This window comes from Neolamprologus brichardi, chromosome 20 (genome assembly GCF_056152115.1).
Source record: "Neolamprologus brichardi isolate AB-2024 chromosome 20, ASM5615211v1, whole genome shotgun sequence".
NCBI lineage: Eukaryota > Metazoa > Chordata > Actinopteri > Cichliformes > Cichlidae > Neolamprologus > Neolamprologus brichardi.
Window position 1 is genome coordinate 5,883,958 of NC_142123.1, and position 23,577 is coordinate 5,907,534.

A 23,577-nucleotide genomic window follows, 5' to 3' on the forward strand; every position below is an offset into this window, starting at 1 on the left:
AAAAATATTTCTGTAAAACAGTGAGCTCCATTTGAATGTTTGACTATGTTCTGTATTGTTATTACTGTCACTGCCTTTTCAATAAACTGCCAAACATAATTTTTCAAATTACTAGACATGAACGTTCCCAACTCTAAATTAAACAGGAGTTGGAACATTATTACTTCCCATTGAGTGCCCACATTTTTGTGTAAACATAGTTGGCCTCACTGATGACAGACTCTGAAGGAACAAACACAGACGTCTCTCTGTATTTGACAGGTCAGCAATTCTTACCCCTGTGTGTTTGCCAACAGTGTGGAACAAAAACAAAGCAAAAAGCAGCTTTCCACATGTAGAATTTGATGTTCATATGTGATCTGCTACAAACTGCAAGTTTTCTCCTTGGACATGATATAGTAAAGGAACTTGTCACTGATTGTTGCAACTTTCTTTGGTCAAACTAGTAATTTATAAAAAACTAAAATGTTCTTTAAATAACATACAGCAAAATACAGTTTGAGACACAAGTGTGCAACAATGCTGAAAACTAAGAACATTTTCATTGTCCGTCTGAATCATTTTGTGTTCTGCCAGGAAACACTTTCCATTCTTGCTACATTTCATCATTTGTTTTTGCAGGGAAACGGACTCAAAAAAAACCCGACAGGCTTGTGAATTCCAGGATCTATTAAAAACACATTTATAGCAAGGTTATACAGGATTGGGCTATTTTTATTGGTCATACAAAAACAATGCATCATACTCTAAGGCTTTAATTAGAAATGGAACAGATATACTGTTTTTCACACTGAAGTAAGAATACACCCGGTAAAAAAGAGAACAAGGAATAAATGCAAACAGGCCACTTTTTCTTTGTGGGAAAAATGTGTCCGTTTAAACAAAAGGAGAGATGCTTAATGTAGATGATGGACTTCCTTAGCAGGGCTCACTGCATGCATGACCACAGGTAGTCCTGCAGCACTTTTGATCTCCTGGACACTGACCATCGTGATAGCAGTACTCAGCACACATGGGGGTGGTCTCAGGCAGAGGACAGCCGCCAGGCTTCACTGATCACAGCGAAGTCAAAAAAAAATATGATTAGTTACAAAATACCTTTAAACACTTGGGATGCATATGGGGGTGTTTTCTACTTTGTTGATCTCTCACCTACGTACGGTGCCATGCACTCATGTCCACATCCGTTGGAGCAGCACTTTTCCTTGTCGGGGCAGTCACTGTCATTAGAGCAAAATTCAGCACACCGTCCGTAGCCAAGGCGCCTGCGAGGACACACTCCTGGCTTTACTGAAAGAAAAGAGAAATCAGTATAGACAAAGAGATAGAACGGGAGAGTGTGGTACACAGGGCTTTTGACTGGAAGAAACCTTTTAGACAGCTGAGACTTGAAAGAAAAGAGCAGAAAAGCATTACGGATCAGCCGTGCCAAATGAGACATGAGTTATGATTTTGAGTGGTTACCAATTTGGTTGCTAAACAAACAAGCACGCGCATTTCAAAAAGAATCCGTAAGCAGTCAGATAATGGGTTGAAGAAATTTGAGTCAAAAGAAACTTGCCTCTTATTTCGCAACAAGCTCTCGCTGAAAGAACAGTGTCAAAGTGCGCTAATGCGCAAAATGCTAAAATCAAGGCGCAAATTGTCCACCAGTGTTTGTCCATGTTCACTTCTTGCTCAAAACATGTACTGCTGTATGCAAAAATACTGTACACTAGTCCATAGCCACATGCTGAGCAGGCCACTTAGAGGATGCTGGGTCCTTGTGCCTGTAGAGTTACAGATAAAATGTGGCATGTACTGTGGTATGAATCTTCTAATATTGTTTACATGTTAGTAATAAAACTAGACAGCTGAAAAATGTTAAGATGACCAATAGTTTTTGTCATGTGACCTCATTTTACCTTCACTTTATTTTAGCGCTTCCAGCAAATGAATCAATTTCTCCTCCAACAGTATCTGACATGTGCGAAGCGGTTTATTTTCTTTTTAACCAGTGAACCAGCCCGCATTTCCATCTAGCATTATTAGACTCCATAGACAAAAAACCAAAAACAATATGCGGTTGGATTATTTACACACTTCAGAAACAAATTTGATACAATAGATCAGATGAGGAGTTTTAAAGTAATTTCAGAGGTTTTTTTTAAGAGACTGGCACCAGTTTGTGAAGTTAAATGAATTCTTGCTCATATATTAGAGAAGGAAGTTATGCTTCTGGTGTCCCCCAGGGGTCAGTGTTGGGCCCTAAATTGTTTAAATCACACATCAATTACATACATAAGGTGTCCACAATATTAATAATGATTCTGTTTAAGACTAATAATTTATGCTCTGGTGATGATTTACAGCATTTATTGGATGAGATGACTTTATGACTCTACAAAAATAACTATTGTTTAGCGTGTAAGCTTAAGGGTTATGTGGAGGATGGCCTCTCTGTTCAGTTTAGTTGGGTGTGTATACCACTGTGCAGACCACACAGTCCATTGCAGAATATTTTACTTCCCACAGAAATTCTACAAGAAGTGTTGGTAAGTCTCAAGCAGCTACTTCTTCTTTTCTCCACAAGGTGGAGAACATGTCTTAGTCTTCCAATCTAACTTGTTTATTAGGTTTGTTCCAACATTACATACTGTTATTGACTGAATATTGTCACATAGTATCATATTTATGTAAATTAGTAGGCTGTGCTAAAACTAGGGATGCACTGATAAAATGGTAAATGGCCTGCATTTGTATAGCGCTTTACTCAGTCCCTAAGGACCCCAAAGCGCTTGGGTTCAAAGTTCAAAGACTTATTAAACTTTGAAACCATGAAATCCAGGAAATTTGATGCTCGTAAATGTACGAGACCCTCTTTATGGCTAGTATCCCCAAATATCTAATAATCCTTTCTAAAAGTACACAAACTTTGTTCTTTTCAATTAAATAGTGCATTTTTAATGTATTCTGGAGCAGGTAAAAATTCCACTAAATTAGCTTTTGCATATTTTTAAGTATAATCAAATTGTTATAGTTTGCGAGTACTTTTAATTTGGAGATTTTGGCACTTGTTTTTGAAGTTTGGATAGTGCTTTATAGTAATTTAGTAAATGTTTTGAAGTCATCTGGCTTCTTAATAATTTAATTAAAAAAAATAACAAGCCATGTAATAATTTGAAAACCACTAGGGACCACTTATTACTATGTCACCAATTTTTTACTTAAAGGAAATTTAGGATTTATGTCTGTCAAGTCATTTGTTCTGGCACAAGTCACCATTTTGATATATATTCATGTGACTTTAAAGTCTGTCAGCTAGTTAGATACATTTTTGCACTGCTAGTGTTTGCTGCTTGAATTAGTCAGTTTACCATATAAACACATGCAGTGCCTTTCAGACTTTTAATTACACTGTTCATTTTTTTAGTAAGAGAATCTTTTATATTGAATTATCCTGGGAAAAAACAAAAATGTTTGTATTTATTTTCCTCACGCACTTTCTTTCATTTCCTTATCACGTTTAGATTCTTCAAGATCACAAACACCATCTTTGACTTGTAAGTAACTTTCATATTATTTGTATTACTGATTATTATTATTATTTTGAAAAGTGATGGTCTTTGGGGCATCCTTGAAAGGAGTGCATTACTTCATTTTTTTTTTTTACTGGTATTCAGTATATATATATATTCATTTAGACACAGGAGGCAATGATCAATTTTAAAATTTAACATTTATTTAAATTTCCATCTTTTATGCTAACAATAATACCAACAGTGTTCTCTTCACTTGCCCCACAACTCTTAGAGTTTTGGTCCTCTGCTCCCCTCACAATTGGCTGATTTCCATCTGAGCTGCTACTGTCAACTGCATTAAACTGATTTTACATTGCCTTGTTATTCTAATCTTTATCTGCGTTTTGGACTCCAAACATTCACACCTGCTGTTAGTAACCAGAGTTTACAAGAGTGTAAGGCGTGTAGTTCAATAAAGTGATTGATGTGTTCACTAGCTGATTTCAATATACCAGTAACTTATCAAATATATATTTTATAGGAAGTACATTACTGATAAAAGTGGTAATAAACACGGTAACCAATAAAAAATTAAATTTCCTGTTATAAAAAAATACTGCTGTGAGCTTGGTTTTCTAACAACAGGTGTGAACATCTACAGTCTTTAAGCTCTGGTAAAGATTTAAAAATAAAAGGTGTTGACTGCAGCAGCTCAATGTTAATCAGCTGATGGTGATGGAAGCAGATGAGCGTTTTTCATCATGGTTGTTGGTGATGTGTTGGTCGAAACAAGACGGCTCTTAGAGCCGACTCTTTGCTCCTTATCCGGTCGTTAAGTCTGACGTAGTGATGCGCGAATCATGAACGAATCGTTCAATACTCGAGAATCACTTTACTGACTCATGAATCATGATTCACAAGTCCAACTGACTCACTGACTCATCCCCGTTGCTGTTAGCAGCAATGTATCTAGCTTGTAATTAAAATTGTGGAGAAAAACACAACATCCAGTATCGTAACAAAACAATTCTGCTCTGAACTGGAAGAAAAAACCCTGAGTAGAAGCTCACATCAAGAAAATAGCTCCTCCGTTTACAGTAGCATCGCTCTGCTAACATGCTAACAGCACATTTGAGCTACTCACCCCCTCCCTTCCTGTGCTGAATCATAAGCGAATCACTCAGGACTCGCTAACCCCCTCCCTCCTGTGCTGAATCATAGAGCAAACGAATCACTCACTCACTCACTCACTCACCCCCTCCCTCCTGGCTAACAGCTTCTTCTTCTTCTTGGTTGGCAACCAATGTTAAGGCGCATTACCGCCCCCAGGCTCACATTTCAGTGGACATTTAGATGAGAAAATATATATTTAACACATTTAAGGAAAATACTAATAAAACTAGAAAAATTTGCATTTCCTGCGAAAATGCAGTGTGGATGCTTTAAAGTTTAAGCTGTCTGCAAAAACTAGCTGAAAAAGCTGAAAAGTTGCAGAAATTGTAAAACCTTTGCAGAAGCAAAGGAACTTTGCTAAAAAGTAATAACTTAGCAGAACTGTAATATCTTAGAGGAAACATAATACTTGGCAGAAATACAATAGCATAGCAGAACTTGGCAGAAATATTGTAACTTACCAGAAACATGATAACTTCTCAAATATACAAGAATTTAGGAGAAATAGTATAAGATAACAGAAAGAATATATTTAGCCAAAAATACTTAAACATTACAGAAACACTATGATTTAGAAAAATAGTACAACATAGCAGAAATACTGTGATTTACCAGAGACACTGTGATCAACTATGAATATTGTAATTTTAAATTAATACTTTGTTTTAGCACAAATACTATAATTTGAAAGAAATACTATCATTTGGGAGAAATACTATGTTTCAGCACAAATACTCTGGTTTAGCACAAATATTATAACATAGCAGAAATACAATTATATAGCAGAAATGCTATATTTAGAAAGAAAAATATAATATAGTAGAAATACTATGATTTAGCAGAAATACTGTAATCAGCACATATACTGTAACATGACAGAAATTCCTCCACTTAGTAGTAATACTATAACATAGCTGGTAACAAAGCTGGTAAAATGATAAAAGTTTGCAGAATTGTAATAAATGATGAATATGAATTACTGGTCTGTGATAGTGTATTAATTTGTAGGGGAAAAAAACATGTTGACCAAGTTGGGATTGAACCCACGACCTTTGGCTTGCAGACCCGTGTCATTACCAACTACGCCACTGGGAAAGAGAGCGGGCGCCTGGAAAACAGGGTGATGAGCAGTCAGAATTAGATCGCGGTGAGAGGCGAAAAATGCAGTTTTTTGGAGTTACAAAACGTCGTGTAACTCAAAAACTAGGTGGACTAGAAGCATAATTCTTGTACTGGGTGAATCAGCGGACTTTGGTGTACCTTGACTGCGATTTTCATTGCTCTTTGTACAACCGTCGCGGAGATATGACAAGAGAAGAAACGGCACACCTCAGATATGATTGGCTGTCTGGGAAGCCGTGCAGGCCCTGATATGTAAATTTCAGGGCTAAATGTCTAAGTCGTCACAGAGGATTGGCTGCCTGGGGACCTGGCAGTAATATATAGAAATAGTATGATTAAGCATAAATACTACATTTAGTAGAAATACTATGTTTTAGCAGAAATACTATAAAAAGCAGAAATACTATAAAAAGAAGAAATACTCTAATTTAGCAGAAATACTATATTAAGCAGAAATAGTACAAAAAGCAGTAATACTATAAAACGCAGAAATACTATAATTTAGCAGAAATACTATAAAAAGCAGAAATACTACAATTTAGCAGAAATACTATATTAAGCAGAAATAGTACAAAAAGCAGTAATACTATAAAAAGCAGAAATACTATAATTTAGCAGAAATCCTATATTAAGCACAAATCGTATAAAAAGCAGAAATACTACAATTTAGCAGAAATACTATATTAAGCAGAAATACTATATTAAGCACAAATCCTATATAAAGCAGAAATACTATAATTTAGCAGAAATCCTATATTAAGCACAAATCGTATAAAAAGCAGAAATACTACAATTTAGCAGAAATACTATATTAAGCAGAAATACTATATTAAGCACAAATCCTATATAAAGCAGAAATACTATAATTTAGCAGAAATACTATATTAAGCAGACATACTATAAAAAGCAGAAATACTACAATTTAGCAGAAATACTATATTAAGCAGAAATACTATATTAAGCACAAATACTATGAAAAGCAGAAATACTATAATTTAGCAGAAATACTATATTAAGCACAAATCCTATAAAAAGCAGAAATACTATAATTTAGCAGAAATCCTATATTAAGCACAAATACTATAAAAAGTAGAAATACTATAAAAAGCAGAAATGCTATAATTTAGCAGAAATACTATATTAAGCACAAATCCTATAAAAAGCAGAAATACTATAATTTAGCAGAAATCCTATATTAAGCACAAATACTATAAAAAGTAGAAATACTATAAAAAGCAGAAATGCTATAATTTAGCAGAAATACTATAACAAGCAGAAATACTATAATTTAGAAATATTATAACACACACAGAAAGAGAGAGAAGCAACTTTGTAGATCAGTCAAGCAGCCTGAGAGCTGCTGGATTTGAATCCACCAATCAGAGATGCTGTGTACATTTTCCCGCCAAAACAGGTGCAGCCGTTTTTACACAGGCAGCAGAGAGACAGGATTTTGCAGTCTATTTCTCATTGTGACGACTACCCTCCAAACAAATGGCCATAATTTCCTAACCGTAGGGGCTAGAATGGTCATTCTTACACCGTTTTGTTCAGAAGAGATGGGGGAATCTTCAAGTGTTGACAATTTATCATTAAAATATGAATTATTAAAGATATTTGACTTGTAATGCACCATAACTGAGTAGAGGCTAAGCGAAAACTGCCTTGACTTGCCCTCAAACAACGCTTTGTAACTCTAAATCTATTTGGAGTATCGATATCATTTTTTCACCGTAAGAGACAGCAGGCTTTGGTGAACAGTCATGGAAATTTTCAGGTCTTTGTGGAAATCTATCAAAAAGATATGACGAGAGAAAAAAGTGGCTCATTTCCAGAGTTTGAAATCTGAAGAAATCTGAGCGAAGAACGAATTACCTACCCTCAAACAAGTCTAACTCATCTCAGAACGGTAATAGGTGAGAAAAAAATTCTTGAATTGTGAGCGTCAGGAGTGCCTGAAGATATACTGGGACAAGCCCCGTGTTTTAACTTCGCTTCGTTAAGGAGATATGACGATTCGAATATGCCTCTCATTAGAGAAATCCAGCGGTGATTTTGAACAAACTCTCCATTGACTTTCTATGGAGAGTTTTCAGACTTTGTGTTGGTCTGAGGAGATTTGCCAAAATTCTATAAATTCCACAACAATGATAGTGACATTTTCTGAAAGCCAGCAAAAATACCTACATTTTGATGTATAATTTGTGGGAGTTGAGTGAAAATTGAGCAAGTAGCCAGAAGTTGTTCGGACATGAAGAGAAAATTGCCAAAGGTGCAGCGGCTCACTTAGAACCAACAGCATAGCAACCATAACAACCCATGTATTTTGTGAAAAATCACAAAGATGAAACTCAAAACTTGAAGAGGGATAAGATGAAAATGGTAACAGATATGAAAAAGCTGAATCATACATGAATAGCCCAATAATTTGTGAACATTTTAAAGTTTGAATGGTTGTTCTAGGTGAAAGTATGAGGAAGTAGTTAAGTTTCAAAAACAAGCAAGTTTTAGCAGAATTGTGGAAGTTTTCCATTCATTTCAATGGGACAAATTAAAGGAAAAAAGCTTAATATTTTAAAAAGTATAATAGCAAAAAATAGCAAAAGTCATAGCTGGAATTAGCAGAAATAGCAGAATAGTTTAAAATTTGAACGGTGAAAATCGGCTGAAAATTGTGGAAGTAGTTAAGTGCCAAAAAACGTACAAAAATTGGCAACTAGAATAACTAGAAAAATTTGCATTTCCTGCGAAAATGCAGTGTGGATGCTTTAAAGCTGAAGCTGTCTGCAAAAACTAGCTGAAAAAGCTGAAAAGTTGCAGAAATTGTAAAAACTTTGCAGAAGCAAAAGAACTTTGCTAAAAAGTAATAACTTAGCAGAACTGCAATATCTTAGAGGAAACATAATACTTGGCAGAAATACAATAGCATAGCAGAACTTGGCAGAAATATTGTAACTTAGCAGAAACATGATAACTTCTCAAATATAGAAGAATTTAGGAGAAATAGTATAAGATAACAGAAAGAATATATTTAGCCAAAAATACTTAAACATTACAGAAACTCTATGATTTAGAAAAATAGTACAACATAGCAGAAATACTGTGTTTCAGCACAAATACTCTGGTTTAGCACAAATATTATAACATAGCAGAAATACAATTATATAGCAGAAATGCTATATTTAGAAAGAAAAATATAATATAGTAGAAATAATATGATTTAGCAGAAATACTGTAATCACCACATATACTGTAACATGACAGAAATTCCTTCACTTAGTAGTAATACTATAACATAATACAAATGTTATGATTTGGCAAAAATACTATGATTTAGCAGAAATACTATGATTGAGCAGAAGTACTAAGATGTAGTAAAAGTCGTTTGATTTAACAGAAATACAATTATGGAGGAGTAATACTTTAAAATGGGAAAAATATTGATACACACACACATACACAGAGCCTAAAGGGAACAGTATTTGTGACATGGAGTGTTAACAAGAATGTGAGGTCCATATTAGAAAAGCTGGTAAGATGATAAAAGTTTGCAGAATTGTAATAAATGATGAATATGAATTACTGGTCTGTGATAGTGTATTAATTTGTAGGGAAAAAAACATGTTGACCAAGGTGGATTTGAACCCACGACCTTTGGGTTGAAGACCCGTGTCACTACCAACTGCGCCACTGGGAAAGAGAGCAAGCGCCTGGAAAACAGGGTGATGAGCAGTCAGAATTAGATCGCGGTGAGAAGCGAAAAACACAGTTTTTTGGAGTTACAAAACGTAGTGTAACTCAAAAACTAGGTGGACTAGAAGCATAATTCTTGTACTGGGTGAATCAGCGGACTTTGGTGTACTTTGACTGCGATTTTCATTGCTCTTTGTACAACCGTCGCTGAGATATGACGAGAGAAGAAACGGAAGACCTCAGATATGATTTGCTGGCTGGGAAGCCATGCAGGCCCTGATTTGTAAATTTGAATGAGTCAGTCCTCACAGAGGATTGGCTACCTGGGGACCTGGCAGTAATATATAGAAATAGTATGATTAAGCATAAATACTACATTTAGTAGAAATACTATGTTTTAGCACAAATACTATAAAAAGCGGAAATACTATAATTTAGCAGAAATACTATAAAAAGCAGAAATACTATGATTTAGCAGAAATACTATATAAAGCACAAATACTATATTAAGCAGAAATAGTATAAAAAGCAGAAATACTATGATTTAGCAGAAATACTATATTAAGCAGAAATACTATAAAAAGCAGAAATACTATAATTTAGCACAAATACTATATTAAGCACAAATACTATAATTTAGCAGAAATACTATGAAAAGCAGAAATACTATAATTTAGCAGAAATACTATAATTTAGCAGAAATACTATAAAAAGAACAAATACTATAAAAAGCAGAAATACTATAATTTAGCAGAAATACTATATTAAGCACAAATACTATAAAAAGCAGAAATACTATAAAAAGCAGAAATACTATAATTTAGCAGAAATACTATAAAAAGCAGACATACCTTAAAAAGTAGAAATACTATAATTTAGCAGAAATACTATATTAAGCAGAAATACTATATTAAGCAGAAATACTATAAAAAGCAGAAATACTATATTAAGCACAAATCCTATTAAAAGCAGAAGTACTATATTAAGCAGAAATATTATAAAAAGCAGAAATATTATAATTTAGCAGAAATACTATAATTTAGCAGAAATACTATAAAAAGCAGAAATACCTTAAAAAGCAGAAATACTATAATTTAGCAGAAATACTATAATTTAGCAGAAATACTATATTAAGCAGAAATACTATAAAAAGCAGAAATACTATATTAAGCACAAATACTATGAAAAGCAGAAATACTATAATTTAGCAGAAATCCTATATTAAGCACAAATCCTATAAAAAGCAGAAATGCTATAATTTAGCAGAAATACTATAAAAAGCAGAAATACTATAATTTAGAAATACTATAACACACATAGAAAGAGAGAGAAGCAACTTTGTAGATCAGTCAAGCTGCCTGGGAGCTGCTGGATTTGAATCCACCAATCAGAGAGGCTGTGTACATTTTCCCGCCAAAACAGCTGCAGCCGTTTTTACACACGCAGCAGAGAGACAGGATTTTGCAGTCTATTTCTCATTGTGACGACTACCCTCCAAACAAATGGCCATAATTTCCTAACCGTAGGGGCTAGAATGGTCATTCTTACACCGTTTTGTTCAGAAGAGATGGGGGAATCTTCAAGTGTTGACAATTTATCATTAAAATATGAATTATTAAAGATATTTGACTTGTAATGCACCATAACTGAGTAGAGGCTAAGCGAAAACTGCCTTGACTTGCCCTCAAACAGCGCTTTCTAACTCTAAATCTATTTGGAGTATCGATATCATTTTTTCACCGTAAGAGACAGCAGGCTTTGGTGAACAACCATGGAAATTTTCAGGTCTTTGTGGAAATCTATCAAAAAGATATGACGAGACAAAAAAGTGGCTCATTTCCAGAGTTTGAAATCTGAAGAAATCTGAGCGAAGAACGAATTTCCTACCCCCAAACAAGTCTAACTCATCTCAGAACGGTAATAGGTGAGAAAAAAATTCTTGAATTGTGAGCGTCAGGAGTGTCTGAAGATATACTGGGACAAGCCTCATGTTTTAACTTCGCTTCGTTAAGGAGATATGATGATTCGAATATGCCTCTCATTAGAGAAATCCAGCGGTGATTTTGAACAAACTCTCCATTGACTTTCTATGGAGAGTTTTCAGACTTTGTGTTGGTCTGAGGAGATTTGCCAAAATTCTATAAATTCCACAACAATGATAGTGACATTTTCTGAAAGCCAGCAAAAATACCTACATTTTGATGTATAATTTGTGGGAGTTGAGTGAAAATTGAGCAAGTAGCAAGAAGTTGTTCGGACATGAAGAGAAGACTGCAAAACTTACAGTGCCTCACTTAGAACCAACTGCATAGCAACCATAACAACCCATGTATTTTGTGAAAAATCACAAAGATGAAACTCAAAACTTGAAGAGGGATAAGATGAAAATGGTAACAGATATGAAAAAGCTGAATCATACATGAATAGCCCAATAATTTGTGAACATTTTAAAGTTTGAATGGTTGTTCTAGGTGAAAGTATGAGGAAGTAGTTAAGTTTCAAAAACAAGCAAGTTTTAGCAGAATTGCGGAAGTTTTCCATTCATTTCAATGGGACAAATTAAAGGAAAAAAGCTTAATATTTTAAAAAGTATAATAGCAAAAAATAGCAAAAGTCATAGCCGGAATTAGCAGAAATAGCAGAATAGTTTAAAATTTGAATGGTGAAAATCGGCTGAAAATTGTGGAAGTAGTTAAGTGCCAAAAAACGTACAAAAATTGGCAACTAGAATAATAAAGTATAAAGAATAAAGAGAAACAGGAAAACAATAGTGTGGATGCCTTAAAGCATCCACACAATAATAAAGTATAAAGAATAAAGAGAAACAGGAAAACAATAGTGTGGATGCCTTAAAGCATCCACACAATAATAAAGAATAAAGAGAAACAGGAACTCAATAGTGTGGATGCCTTTGAGGGCATCCACACAATAAAATAAAATAAATGTTTATTAAGCAATTTTGATAGGAAATTGCTTAATTTTAGAAATGTTTTTGCTCTTTTTTGCTCTATAAAATAGTTGTTTTCTTTTAGAATCATTCATCTTAGCAGTAGGATTTACATGAAAAGAGAAACAAATTAAGTTTGAGTGAAAATGTACATTTTTTACACTCTCTGGTTAACTGACTCAGTGAATCAAATGATTCAAAAAAGCCGAGTCACTTTGGTGAGTGACTCATTAAAACTCGATTCAGTAAAAATAATCAAATTTACCATCACTAATGACGACAGTTGGTCCAGTGATGGGTTAAAAACAGATGAGGCGTTCAGGTAGTGCTTGGAAATTTGAGCATTGAACATGTCTGTGTGTTGGTCTCTGTGTGTGAGAGACATATGTCGTGTCCAAATTCATGGGCTGCATCCTCCTGAGGACCCGGCCTTCGCGGTCTACGTGGGCCGGAAGTAAACGGCTGGGGAAATTGGACGGTCTAGCCTTCTGATTAGCGTCACCGCTGTCTCGGTGGAGTTTAGTAAACTCGGCCGTCTGCTCCTTGCTATCTAAAATATAACAGGACACTGGCGTAAATTCTCGACCGTCTCACACTTCTGTTTAATCAGTTTTCTGTTTGACGTTTATTCAGCTGTGTGAAAATCCCAGAGGAACCCACCCGGGGGATTAATAAAGTTTTATTTTATCTGATCTAATAACTTTAATCTCGGCCAAACCGATTTACTCACGAACAAATAAAACACAACCAACAATATCATTTTTACGTTGTCTAAGTGACTTATATATTACGTTTAACCTGAGTAGCAAAACTCCGCAGTGATCTGAAAATGATGTGCCGGGAGTTGTGCCGGGAGTTTTGCCGGGAGTTGTGCTGTTCTCGGCGGCTTCAGTGACCCTCGAGCTCCCGGCTTGTTATCGAGCTGGTGGGTAGCAGATGCTCCGAAAACGTCGAAGCACTTTTGCAAATATGCGATATCTTGATAAACCGAGCAGATATTTGATGTTTACACAGCTACTTTCTCGCCTAAAAATATGTTAAAAGTTTATTTTGTGACCCAGAAAGATTAGTAAGAGTAATTTTAAAACTTAGTAGTGGCCGCCATTATTGGAAACTGGAGTTTGGCTGGGCCGCGCTATGAATTCTGGGATATGGTAGGCCACGAAGGACACACCCGACCCATCCTTCAAATTCGGGGAAAAGGGGGACGCATTTGTTGGCTGCATTCGGAGGAGTCTACTAATTTGGACAGCCTTCGGCGCGTCGCTGTGACGTAATCGGTCTACAAATGCGGCCTCAGGAGGATGCAGCCCATGAATTTGGACACGACCATAGAGAGACAGAGGGAAAAAATACACTAGACTAGTGTACAAATTGGTACTTTTTGCCCGAGTATAAGCGAATGAGTGACATACAGAAAAACACGGCAACTGGCATTACATGAGCAAATAAAAAGTATTTCATCTTGAACTGTTTTGTGGGTTTCATTTTAAGACTACTTTAAGTGTGTTAGTGGGGAGATAAACTATACAAACTATAAACAGAGACATTAAATGAGATTAGATTAGTTAAACGTTAATTAAAATGTGGGAAAATCAACTACAGACAGGTAGATGCTGTGAGCTTTAATTATCCAGTCAGAAAGGATGATTTTAAAGTCATCAACTGACTCCAACTGCCCAGATCTGAAAAACCTGTGTGCCAATCACAATGCTCTACTTAGTTGGCATATACTAACTGCTGACAAACTATTAATCTGTGGCAGAACCCTGTCAAATCTTTTTTATGGTACCTATTGAAAAAGTTCATCTTACTACAACTGCTTAGCTGCAGCAGACATTTTTAGGTTTAACCTTGGGAGAGTGAGAGAGAGCTCGTTAAGCAGGCAGGTGTGAGCCTGGTTGCTATAGTGACTGCACCCAATGGCACGCACACAGACATGCGCCTCACTTCTGCTGCTTAAAATGAACAGAAAAGTCAGCCCAAAACAAATCGTTCCCAAATGAAAAGTACAAGTCGTATTGACAAAATTCTTTCACCGTGAGCACCAGCAATGTCTAGTCTACTGATTTCTCAGTTTTCATGCCTGTGGAGTTTATTATATAGACATGGTGACAGTGTAAAGACAGCCTGTACATTTGATTTTCAAACAAACTTTCTGAGCCATTTTAACATTGGAGTCTATGGAAGAGTTGGAGGGAGGAGGCTGTGCATTGGTGACATTTATGAAAGAATCATAACACTTATTACAATAATACACACATTGGATGAAAGAAGACAGCGATGGCTACGTTTTGAGGGTAAAATGATGGCTGTAGAGCGAACATTGTGGACACAGCAGCAGTTTTAAGAAAAGATTTTAAGATTAATTCCCCCCCTCCTCTCACTCTGGCAGTTGAGCTGTCTCACTCTAGCGCCAACATTCCGTCCCATACACACCCATTATAAACTCTGAAAAGTCTGGAAAAAAAGGATGACATTTAAACTGGAACTGAAGAAAAAGTATAATAGATATTGAAAATATAAATGCAAGTTGAATAGTTGAATGTTTTGGCTTTGTTTTAAAGTTTGAATGGTGGCTCTATGTCAATGTATGTGGAAGTGGTAAGAGTTTAAAGAGGAGTAAGTTGAATGAGAATTTGAAGGGTCTTTCCACTAAAATACATGGGAAATTTTTGTTGAATAAAGTTGAATAATTTTAAAAATATAAATGTTAAAAATGAGAAAAATAGAAGCTAAAAGCTAAAAATAACAGAATAAAACTTGACTCACCTAAAAAAAAAAGAATCCTCATTCAGTTATGTCATGTGACAGCCTAATTCCTATGACATCATACTACGATCAAAGGCACATATATGCCTTTGATCTGAAAGCCTTAAATAGGGGTGCGAATCCTAAACATTTAGTCAGTTTATTCGCAGCACTCGTGTTCGCAGCATTCAAACGTACGCCTTAGAAACATTTTGAAACAGTCATTTTATCAAGACTACAACATGTCTGAAAGAAAACACAGCAAAAAACAACAAGCTTACGCTGGCTGTCCTCTCGAGGGTGCACAGCCAAATTCCCCATCAGCTGAAAGTAGGAAGGTAAACGAAAATCTAGAGGACAGGATTAAACAAATCCAAGCAGAGAAGATTCAACTTGAAGAGCAGTGCAGACAAATGGAGACCCATAATAAACAGCTGGAAGAAAGGCACAATGGGTTTGTCAAGAACCAACAAGTCTTGCAAGTAAAGCTTAATGAAGCACTGCACAGAAATGCAGAAATGGTTCATGAGAATAAACAATTGGACACTAAATACAGAGAACTGGAGGCCCGAAATAAAGACTTGGAAGAAAGGCACAAGGAAAGTCTCATGAACCAACAGAAGCAGCCCAACGTGGATAACATAAATGAGGGCTGGGGAATAATGTTTAATCAAGCAAAGCAGCGCATTGCAAGTCTGATGACAGAAAAGAAGCAGAACAGGCATGAGTTAAGAACAATGTCCTGCCAGCTTCAACAAGCGCAAGCTGTTAATCTGGAGATCTATGCGAAACTCCAAGACGCTGTCAACTTGAAACAGCAGCTGGAAGTACAGCTTGATGAAGCCCTGGCGGAAAACCAAGAGCTTCTTCAAGAGAAGAAACAGCAGGACATAAAGGAGAAAGAGATGGAATGCAAACTTCACAACATGAAAAAACAAAATGATGTCTTGCAAGTAAAGATTAATGAAGCACTGCACAGAAATGCACAAGTGCTTCATGAGAAGAAACAACTGGACACTAAATACAGAGAACTGGAAGGCCGAAATAAAGACTTGGAAGAAAGACACAAGGAAATGCTGGTGAACCAACAGAAGCAGCCCAACGTGGATAACATAAATGAGGGCTGGGGAATAATGTTTAATCAAGCAAAGCAGCGCATTGCAAGTCTGATGACAGAAAAGAAGCAGAACAGGCATGAGTTAAGAACAATGTCCTGCCAGCTTCAACAAGCGCAAGCTGTTAATCTGGAGATCTATGGGAAACTCCAAGACGCTGTCAACTTGAAACAGCAGCTGCAAGTACAGCTTGATGAAGCCCTGGAGGAAAACCAACAGCTTCTTCAAGAGAAGAAACAGCAGGACATAAAGGAGAAAGAGATGGAATGCAAACTTCTCAACATGAAGAAACAAAATGATGTCTTGCAAGTAAAGATTAATGAAGCACTGCACAGAAATGCACAAGTGCTTCATGAGAAGAAACAACTGGACACTGAATACAGAGAACTGGAAGGCCGAAATAAAGACTTGGAAGAAAGACACAAGGAAATGCTGGTGAACCAACAGAAGCAGCCCAACGTGGATAACATAAATGAGGGCTGGGGAATAATGTTCAATCAAGCAAAGCAGCGCATTGTAAACCTGATGACAGAAAAGAAGCAGAACAGGCATGAGTTAAGAACAATGTCCTGCCAGCTTCAACAAGCGCAAGCTGTTAATCTGGAGATCTATGGGAAACTCCAAGACGCTGTCAACTTGAAACAGCAGCTGCAAGTACAGCTTGATGAAGCCCTGGAGGAAAACCAAGAGTTTCTTCAAGAGAAGAAACAGCAGGACATAAAGGAGAAAGAGATGGAATGCAAACTTCACAACATGAAGAAACAAAATGATGTCTTGCAAGTAAAGATTAATGAAGCACTGCACAGAAATGCACAAGTGCTTCATGAGAAGAAACAACTGGACACTGAATACAGAGAACTGGAAGGCCGAAATAAAGACTTGGAAGAAAGACACAAGGAAATGCTGGTGAACCAACAGAAGCAGCCCAACGTGGATAACATAAATGAGGGCTGGGGAATAATGTTTAATCAAGCAAAGCAGCGCATTGCAAGTCTGATGACAGAAAAGAAGCAGAACAGGCATGAGTTAAGAACAATGTCCTGCCAGCTTCAACAAGCGCAAGCTGTTAATCTGGAGATCTATGGGAAACTCCAAGACGCTGTCAACTTGAAACAGCAGCTGCAAGTACAGCTCGATGAAGCCCTGGAGAAAAACCAAGAGTTTCTTCAGGAAAAAGAGCAACTGGAAAAAATACAGGAGAAGAAAAACAAGCACAATTAGAAGAACTGGAGAAAAAATGCAAGATACTTGAGGAGGAAATTACAGTAACAACCGAAGAACTGAAAACCCTCATCCTACAGAAAAAAAGAGCTCCAGGAACAGTGCCTGAAAAAGAAGAAGGAACGCTTCTGGTTTTTCAGGAGGAGGGACCCTCCTGCTTCCTCACTGATCATGAGGTGGCATAGCCTGGTCTTCCTCCACCGCTTTTCTCATCTCCTCACCCCTATACCTCCCCTCTTGCCCTTTCTCTCCTTCCACCTCTCCATCATTCTCCATTTTTTCTTTCTCCCCTCCCTTCTTCATCCTTTTTCTTTTCTTTTTTCCCCCTCACCCCCCCCCAACTAGTCAAGGCAGATGACCCTCCCTGAGCCTGGTTCTGCAATAGGTTTCTTCCTTTAAAGGGAGTTTTTCCTATCCACCGTCGCCGAGTGGATTTACTCCCCCCACCCCCCACACACTACAATGCTTCTTTAAAGATCTTGAAGCATTTAATAATTTATTCAAAAACAATGTAATTGGCCAACAGAAGTATATTTCATCTTGTCTCCCTATATTGTCTCTCCATCACCCCCAACCGGTCGCAGCAGATGGCCGCCCCTTCTTGAGCCTGGTTCTGCTGGAGGTTTCTCCTTATAAAAGGAGTTTTTCCTCCCCACTGTCGCCTAGTGCTTGCTCAAAGGGGATCTTTTGATTGTTGGGTATTTTCCTGCTAATACTGTAGGGTTTTCACCTTACATTATAAAGCACCTTGAGGAGACTCTTGTTTTGCTGCGATGCTATATAATCTTAGATTTAACTGAATTTTAAAATTATCTATTATAGCATCAAAGTAAAACAAAATGAAATGTAAAAAAAACCTGACATAAAAAAATAGATTTACCATCAAATAAAGATCCTAATCTCAAACATATTCTGATTTTTCTTGTGTTTTATTGTGTTGTCAAGTATGAAAAAACAATGTTGCATTTGTGCACTCTTGTCATGAGTACTGGTATTGTATTAGAGCAGAATTTAGAGTAGAATTTGATAAAGGTGGTTTGGGTATGAGATGAACACAATTCATGAAACTATTAAATGTTGTTATTATAGACACTAAGTGAATATCTGTGGTAAGTTTAACAGTTTTCAGGGTTTTAGGCACATTTCTGCACATAGATTGGTCCAGAATGGAAAGTCTAAAGCAAAAAGCCTGAGTGAGGTGGACATTCTCATCATGGTCTCCAAGGCCTCCTTTGTGACTTGCCATTTTCTGTCCCTCTCCTCCTTGTTGCGGTTTCCTGGGTCCTCACCCTCCAAACTCCATGGACCTTTCAATTAATCTTTAGGAAATGAAAAATAATAGTAATTTTAAAAAAACACTTGGGAGGTTTAATTTGTTTATTTGAATTTGTTTTTCACCTGTTGTACTTGTAGTGGAAAATGATTCTTTGCACAAACTGACAATGCTGAAAAAGCCTGGAGGTTGTGTTCTTTTGCAGGAAAAAATTAATGCTTTCTGAATTAGGGTCATGATCAAATTGTAATGCTTTTTAAATCTTGCTTGAGACAATACCTACTAGACTGCAGTACTCTAAACCTTCATTTGTGTAATTTAAAGTACCACATGGGTTGACACACTGAATCAAAACATTGATTTGAGGAGAAATGTACAGCTTTCACACAAATTAACCGATCCGCTGTACAAAAACCACTAAAAGATCCCGCCACATATCATTTTGGGGTGCAATAAGACACCACATGCACGTCTTTGTACCAGATCTCTTGATTCTACAAATGCTATGTGATCTGCTCTGTGACCTTTGAGAGTGACATCATAATGAAATGGCTACAACCCTGCTTCTTAAACAAACTGACATAATGTGCTTTAAGTGACGCAAATTCTAGAAAAGTTCATGTGGAATGCTTAAAATCACTTTGTTTCAAGCCTGTTTTAAAACAGCATTTTTAAAGCTAATACTCCAATACAATAGTAATACTGGGAAAATGTCGGTAGCTGTAAACATATGCTTGTCCATACCTGCTGTGAAAACATCCATTCTACACTCATCATAATGTAAGTAAGCAGGGGGCTTCTTTCGTTCTAAATTGTTTAGTTAGTAGGGAAGTTACGTCTGTGTCGAGGCCTTTGTCGTTCTTCAGAATGTCATTTAACCAAATACAGCCCAAGCCCCCTTTCTCTTAAACAACGTTACTCCCTCGTTATGTGATTCAAGCTTTTGAAAACACCAGTAGGCAAACATGGTGGTGCCTTCTTCATCATTTCATAAAATGAAATGATAAACAAAGTAAAGAATAAATAAATAAAGATTTGGCTTGATAAAAACAAATCATTACATTTGATTAAAACTGAAATATTTTTTATTTGGAAATAGGACTGAAAGATGTCAATGATTGATTTTAACTGGTTGTTTCAACAGAGCTTTCCAAATTGAGTGTGTGAAATCCTACATATGGCCACTCTGACAAACTCATTTTTCTGCAGTTTTTGTGTGCTCACAAACTGTGAAATGTTCGTGCTATTTAATTCTGATTTTCCGCTTTTAGCACTTAAATTCCTCCCCTGCACAGAACGGGGAGCAATAATGGAAACAGCCGTGTGTTTTGCTTTAGCAGCAGGTATCATTTATACAAATCTATGACAGTGTTAAACATCCTCAGCACAAAATTACCCTTAATAATGTTGGATGCTGTTAACTGCTGCCAATTACAGAAGAAAAAATGTTACATTTGCTTTGAATGTGTTAATAATGTATTTTATCTGTGGTGTAAAGGTGCACCATAGTCAGTCTCCCACTTAAGCTTTCATTTTTGTTGCCTTCTATTAATTAGCTTGTTAGCTTGAGGCTGCTGTGGAGGAGGGCCCACAGCTTGACGGGCCAAAATCTATATCACTCACAGCCTAATTTAAGATACTTTACTTCCCAGAGGAATCACACGAGAACGGTATAGTAAGGGTTGATGCCGCTGCTTCCTTTCTTTCTTTTTTTTTCTTTTTTTTTTTCGCTGCTTCCTTTCACCACAAAGTGATAAACATGAGTCATGTTTTCTGTAAGAAAGGAGGTTGTCAGATACATATTTTTGTGTTCCTATCTTGACTTGTTTCTTAGCTTATGCTCAAACGTTATATGCGACTATAAATGGAATATCGTCATATTATATCTGTTTATGTAAACCAATGGGCAGTGTCTAAACCAAGCATGCACTGACTATAAAAACTCGATAGCTGTGCTTAAAATACCATTTTTGTTGATAGCAGTGTTGGTGTTTTTATTTTATTTTTATTTTTTGCAGCTCTAGTTTGAACATTGATTTGTTTTCTGGAAGTTTGAAACTGTAACTCCATTAAATCATAGTGCATGATGTTACTGTGAGGAAACTGTAATAAAATACAAATCAGGTTATTCTGATTTGATATCTCACTGCCCTCTGAAGCCTCTGAGCTCACATGGACAGATTATTGCTTCTTTTCAATCTCCCTACTAGGAACAATCAGATACAGAGATACATTATGTCAGAGTGAATTCAACATGCTTTCTTTTTTGTTTTTAAATGCAAACTTTGTCCAAAACACGATATCCAAATACTCTCACAAACAAACAAATACAAAGAAAGATACTTAAAAGTAATGAATATTATCTTTAATGGGACAGGAAATCACTTGTTTCGAAGTAGATTTAAGTAAAAGCAGCAGGTCTGGAGCAACACTTCCTGTACAGTCTCATACAAAATTACAGCAGTAAGTCTCTGTTCTGCAGTACACAAAGAAACACATGGTCATAAAGAAGAGTAACAAGCTTTTTTTTTTTAAAGTTCTCACTCTTTCATGTTTCATACAGTCTCATGTAAATGTGTATGAAATTAAACATTTTCTTTTTTTTTTGCACAATTGTTAGAGACAGCCTTTTCTGACTTCTACCGATTGTAGATGACATGATAACAGATAACCTGTAGATCAGCGGTCCCCAACCCCCGGGCCACAGACTGGTACAGGTCCATGAGTCGTTTGGTTCTGGGCTGCGAGAGTTGAGGCTCGGTTGTGAAATTTATAGTTTTTAAGGGTTTCGTTATTTTTTATCGTTTTTATCATTAACTCGGTTTCCCTGGCTCTTTTCCCGTGTGTTATGAATAAATTTTCTTTTTTGGGTACCGGTACTGGTTTTATTTTGTTGTATTTATCCGCGACACCTTAAAGGCTGGTCCGTGAAAATACTGTCAGACATAAACCGGTCCGTGAGGCAAAAAAGGTTGGGGGCCGCTGCTTTAGATAACTGTCACTTTGTTCGTATCTCACCTATGTCTGGTACCATGCACTCATGTCCACATCCATTGTAGCAACACTTCAGAATAAAGGGACAGTCTCTGTCATCAGAGCAAGATTTAGCACAATTGTTATGTGCAAAGTGCCTGCGAGGACACGCTCCAGGCTTTCCTGAAAGGAAGGAGAAATTAGTGCAGACAAATAACCAGAAAGTGTGGTAAATGTGGCCTTTACCTGAAGGAACTTTATTTTTAAACTACTGGTCATTTTATTAACTGAGAAGATTTAACCAAATATTTAATCCACACCCTTTTCAGAAGACATTAAACATAGTGACACGTACTGGGAGCAGGAGGGACGCAGACTTCTTCACCATCACAGATACAGCATATGTGGCCTCTAGGACAGTCCTCACACCCCTTACGTGACAGAGCAAGATTAAGATGGCTTGGGCATTCTGGTTTTGGAGGAAGCAGTAAAGTAGAAAAGGACATGGATGAGCTGTGGTAAATGAAGTCAGTCTTATAAAGCTGTCTGATTGCCAGTTTGGCTGTTTAACAAAACAAACCAAACATGCACATTTTAGAAAGAAACCGTGAGCAGTAGATTATAAACTGATCAAATCTGAGTCAAAAGAAACTTGGTTGTTAAAATGTCACTTTGTTTAATCTCACCTGACAATGGAGCCATGCACACATGTCCACATCCATTGGAGCAGCACTTCTCATTATTAGGACAGTCTCTGTCTTTAGAGCAAGATTCAGTACAACGCCTGTCGTGCAAGCGCCGGCGAGGACACACTCCTGGCTTTGCTGGAAGGAAAGAGAAATTAGTGCAGACAAAGAACTCTAATCAGAAAGTGCATTAAATGTGGATTTTACTGGGATTTATTAGATTTTTATGCTCTCTCTCATTCTACTGACTGAGAAGACTCAATGAAAAATTTACCACACCCTCTTAAGGAGAAATTAAACATTGTGACACATACTGGAAACAGGAGGGACACAGACTTCTTCACCATCGTAGACACAGCATATGTGGTCTTTAGGACAGTCCTCACACCCCTTACATGACAGATCAAGATTAAGATGGCGTGGGCATTCTGGGTTTGAAAGAAGCAGAAAAGCAAAAAAGGACATGGATGAGCTGTGAGGAATAAGAGTTATGATGCTTTGCAGTCACCAAATTGGCTGTTTGACAAAATCAAACATGCACAGTTCAGAAAGGATCCGTAAACAGGCAGATTATAAATTGAACACATCTGGCTTCTTAATAATTTAATAAAAAAAATTAACAAGCCATGTAATAATTTGAAAACCACTAGGGACTACTTATAACTATGTCACCAATTTTTTACTTAAAGGAAATTTAGGATTTATGTCTGTCAAGTCATTTGTTCTGGCACAAGTCACCATTTTGATATATCTTCATGTGACTTTAAAGTCTGTCAGCTAGTTAGATACATTTTTGCACTGCTAGTGTTTGCTGCTTGAATTAGTCAGTTTACCATATAAACACATGCAGTGCCTTTCAGACTTTTAATTACATTGTTCATTTTTTTAGTAAGAGAATCTTTTATATTGAATTATCCTGGGAAAAACAAAAATGTTTGTATTTATTTTCCTCACGCACTTTCTTTCATTTCCTTATCACGTTTAGATTCTTCAAGATCACAAACACCATCTTTGACATGTAAGTAACTTTCATATTATTTGTATTACTGATTATTATTATTATTATTTTGAAAAGTGATGGTCTTTGGGGCATCCTTGAAAGGAGTGCATTACTTCATTTTTT

General features: G+C 36.5%; 2 protein-coding genes across 2 annotated transcripts; one reads left to right on the forward strand and one right to left on the reverse strand.

Moving 5' to 3' along the window:
- Nucleotides 1-666: 666 nt before the first annotated feature.
- wfdc2 (WAP four-disulfide core domain 2) lies at nt 667-22,919 on the reverse strand. Its single transcript, XM_087833516.1, has 6 exons — nt 22,769-22,919; nt 22,455-22,592; nt 22,124-22,237; nt 21,814-21,951; nt 1,153-1,290; nt 667-1,052 (listed from the first exon to the last, which is right to left on the reverse strand). The coding sequence occupies exons 1-6, from the start codon at nt 22,917-22,919 to the stop codon at nt 919-921; spliced, it is 813 nt and encodes a 270-aa protein (XP_087689642.1). The 3' UTR covers nt 667-918.
- Nucleotides 15,299-17,855, forward strand: LOC148096889 (uncharacterized). The gene is made up of 2 exons (XM_087833712.1): nt 15,299-16,378; nt 16,850-17,855. Exons 1-2 carry the CDS (start codon nt 15,429-15,431, stop codon nt 17,520-17,522), a joined length of 1,623 nt encoding a protein of 540 aa, XP_087689838.1. The 5' UTR covers nt 15,299-15,428; the 3' UTR covers nt 17,523-17,855.
- Nucleotides 22,920-23,577: the final 658 nt, after the last annotated feature.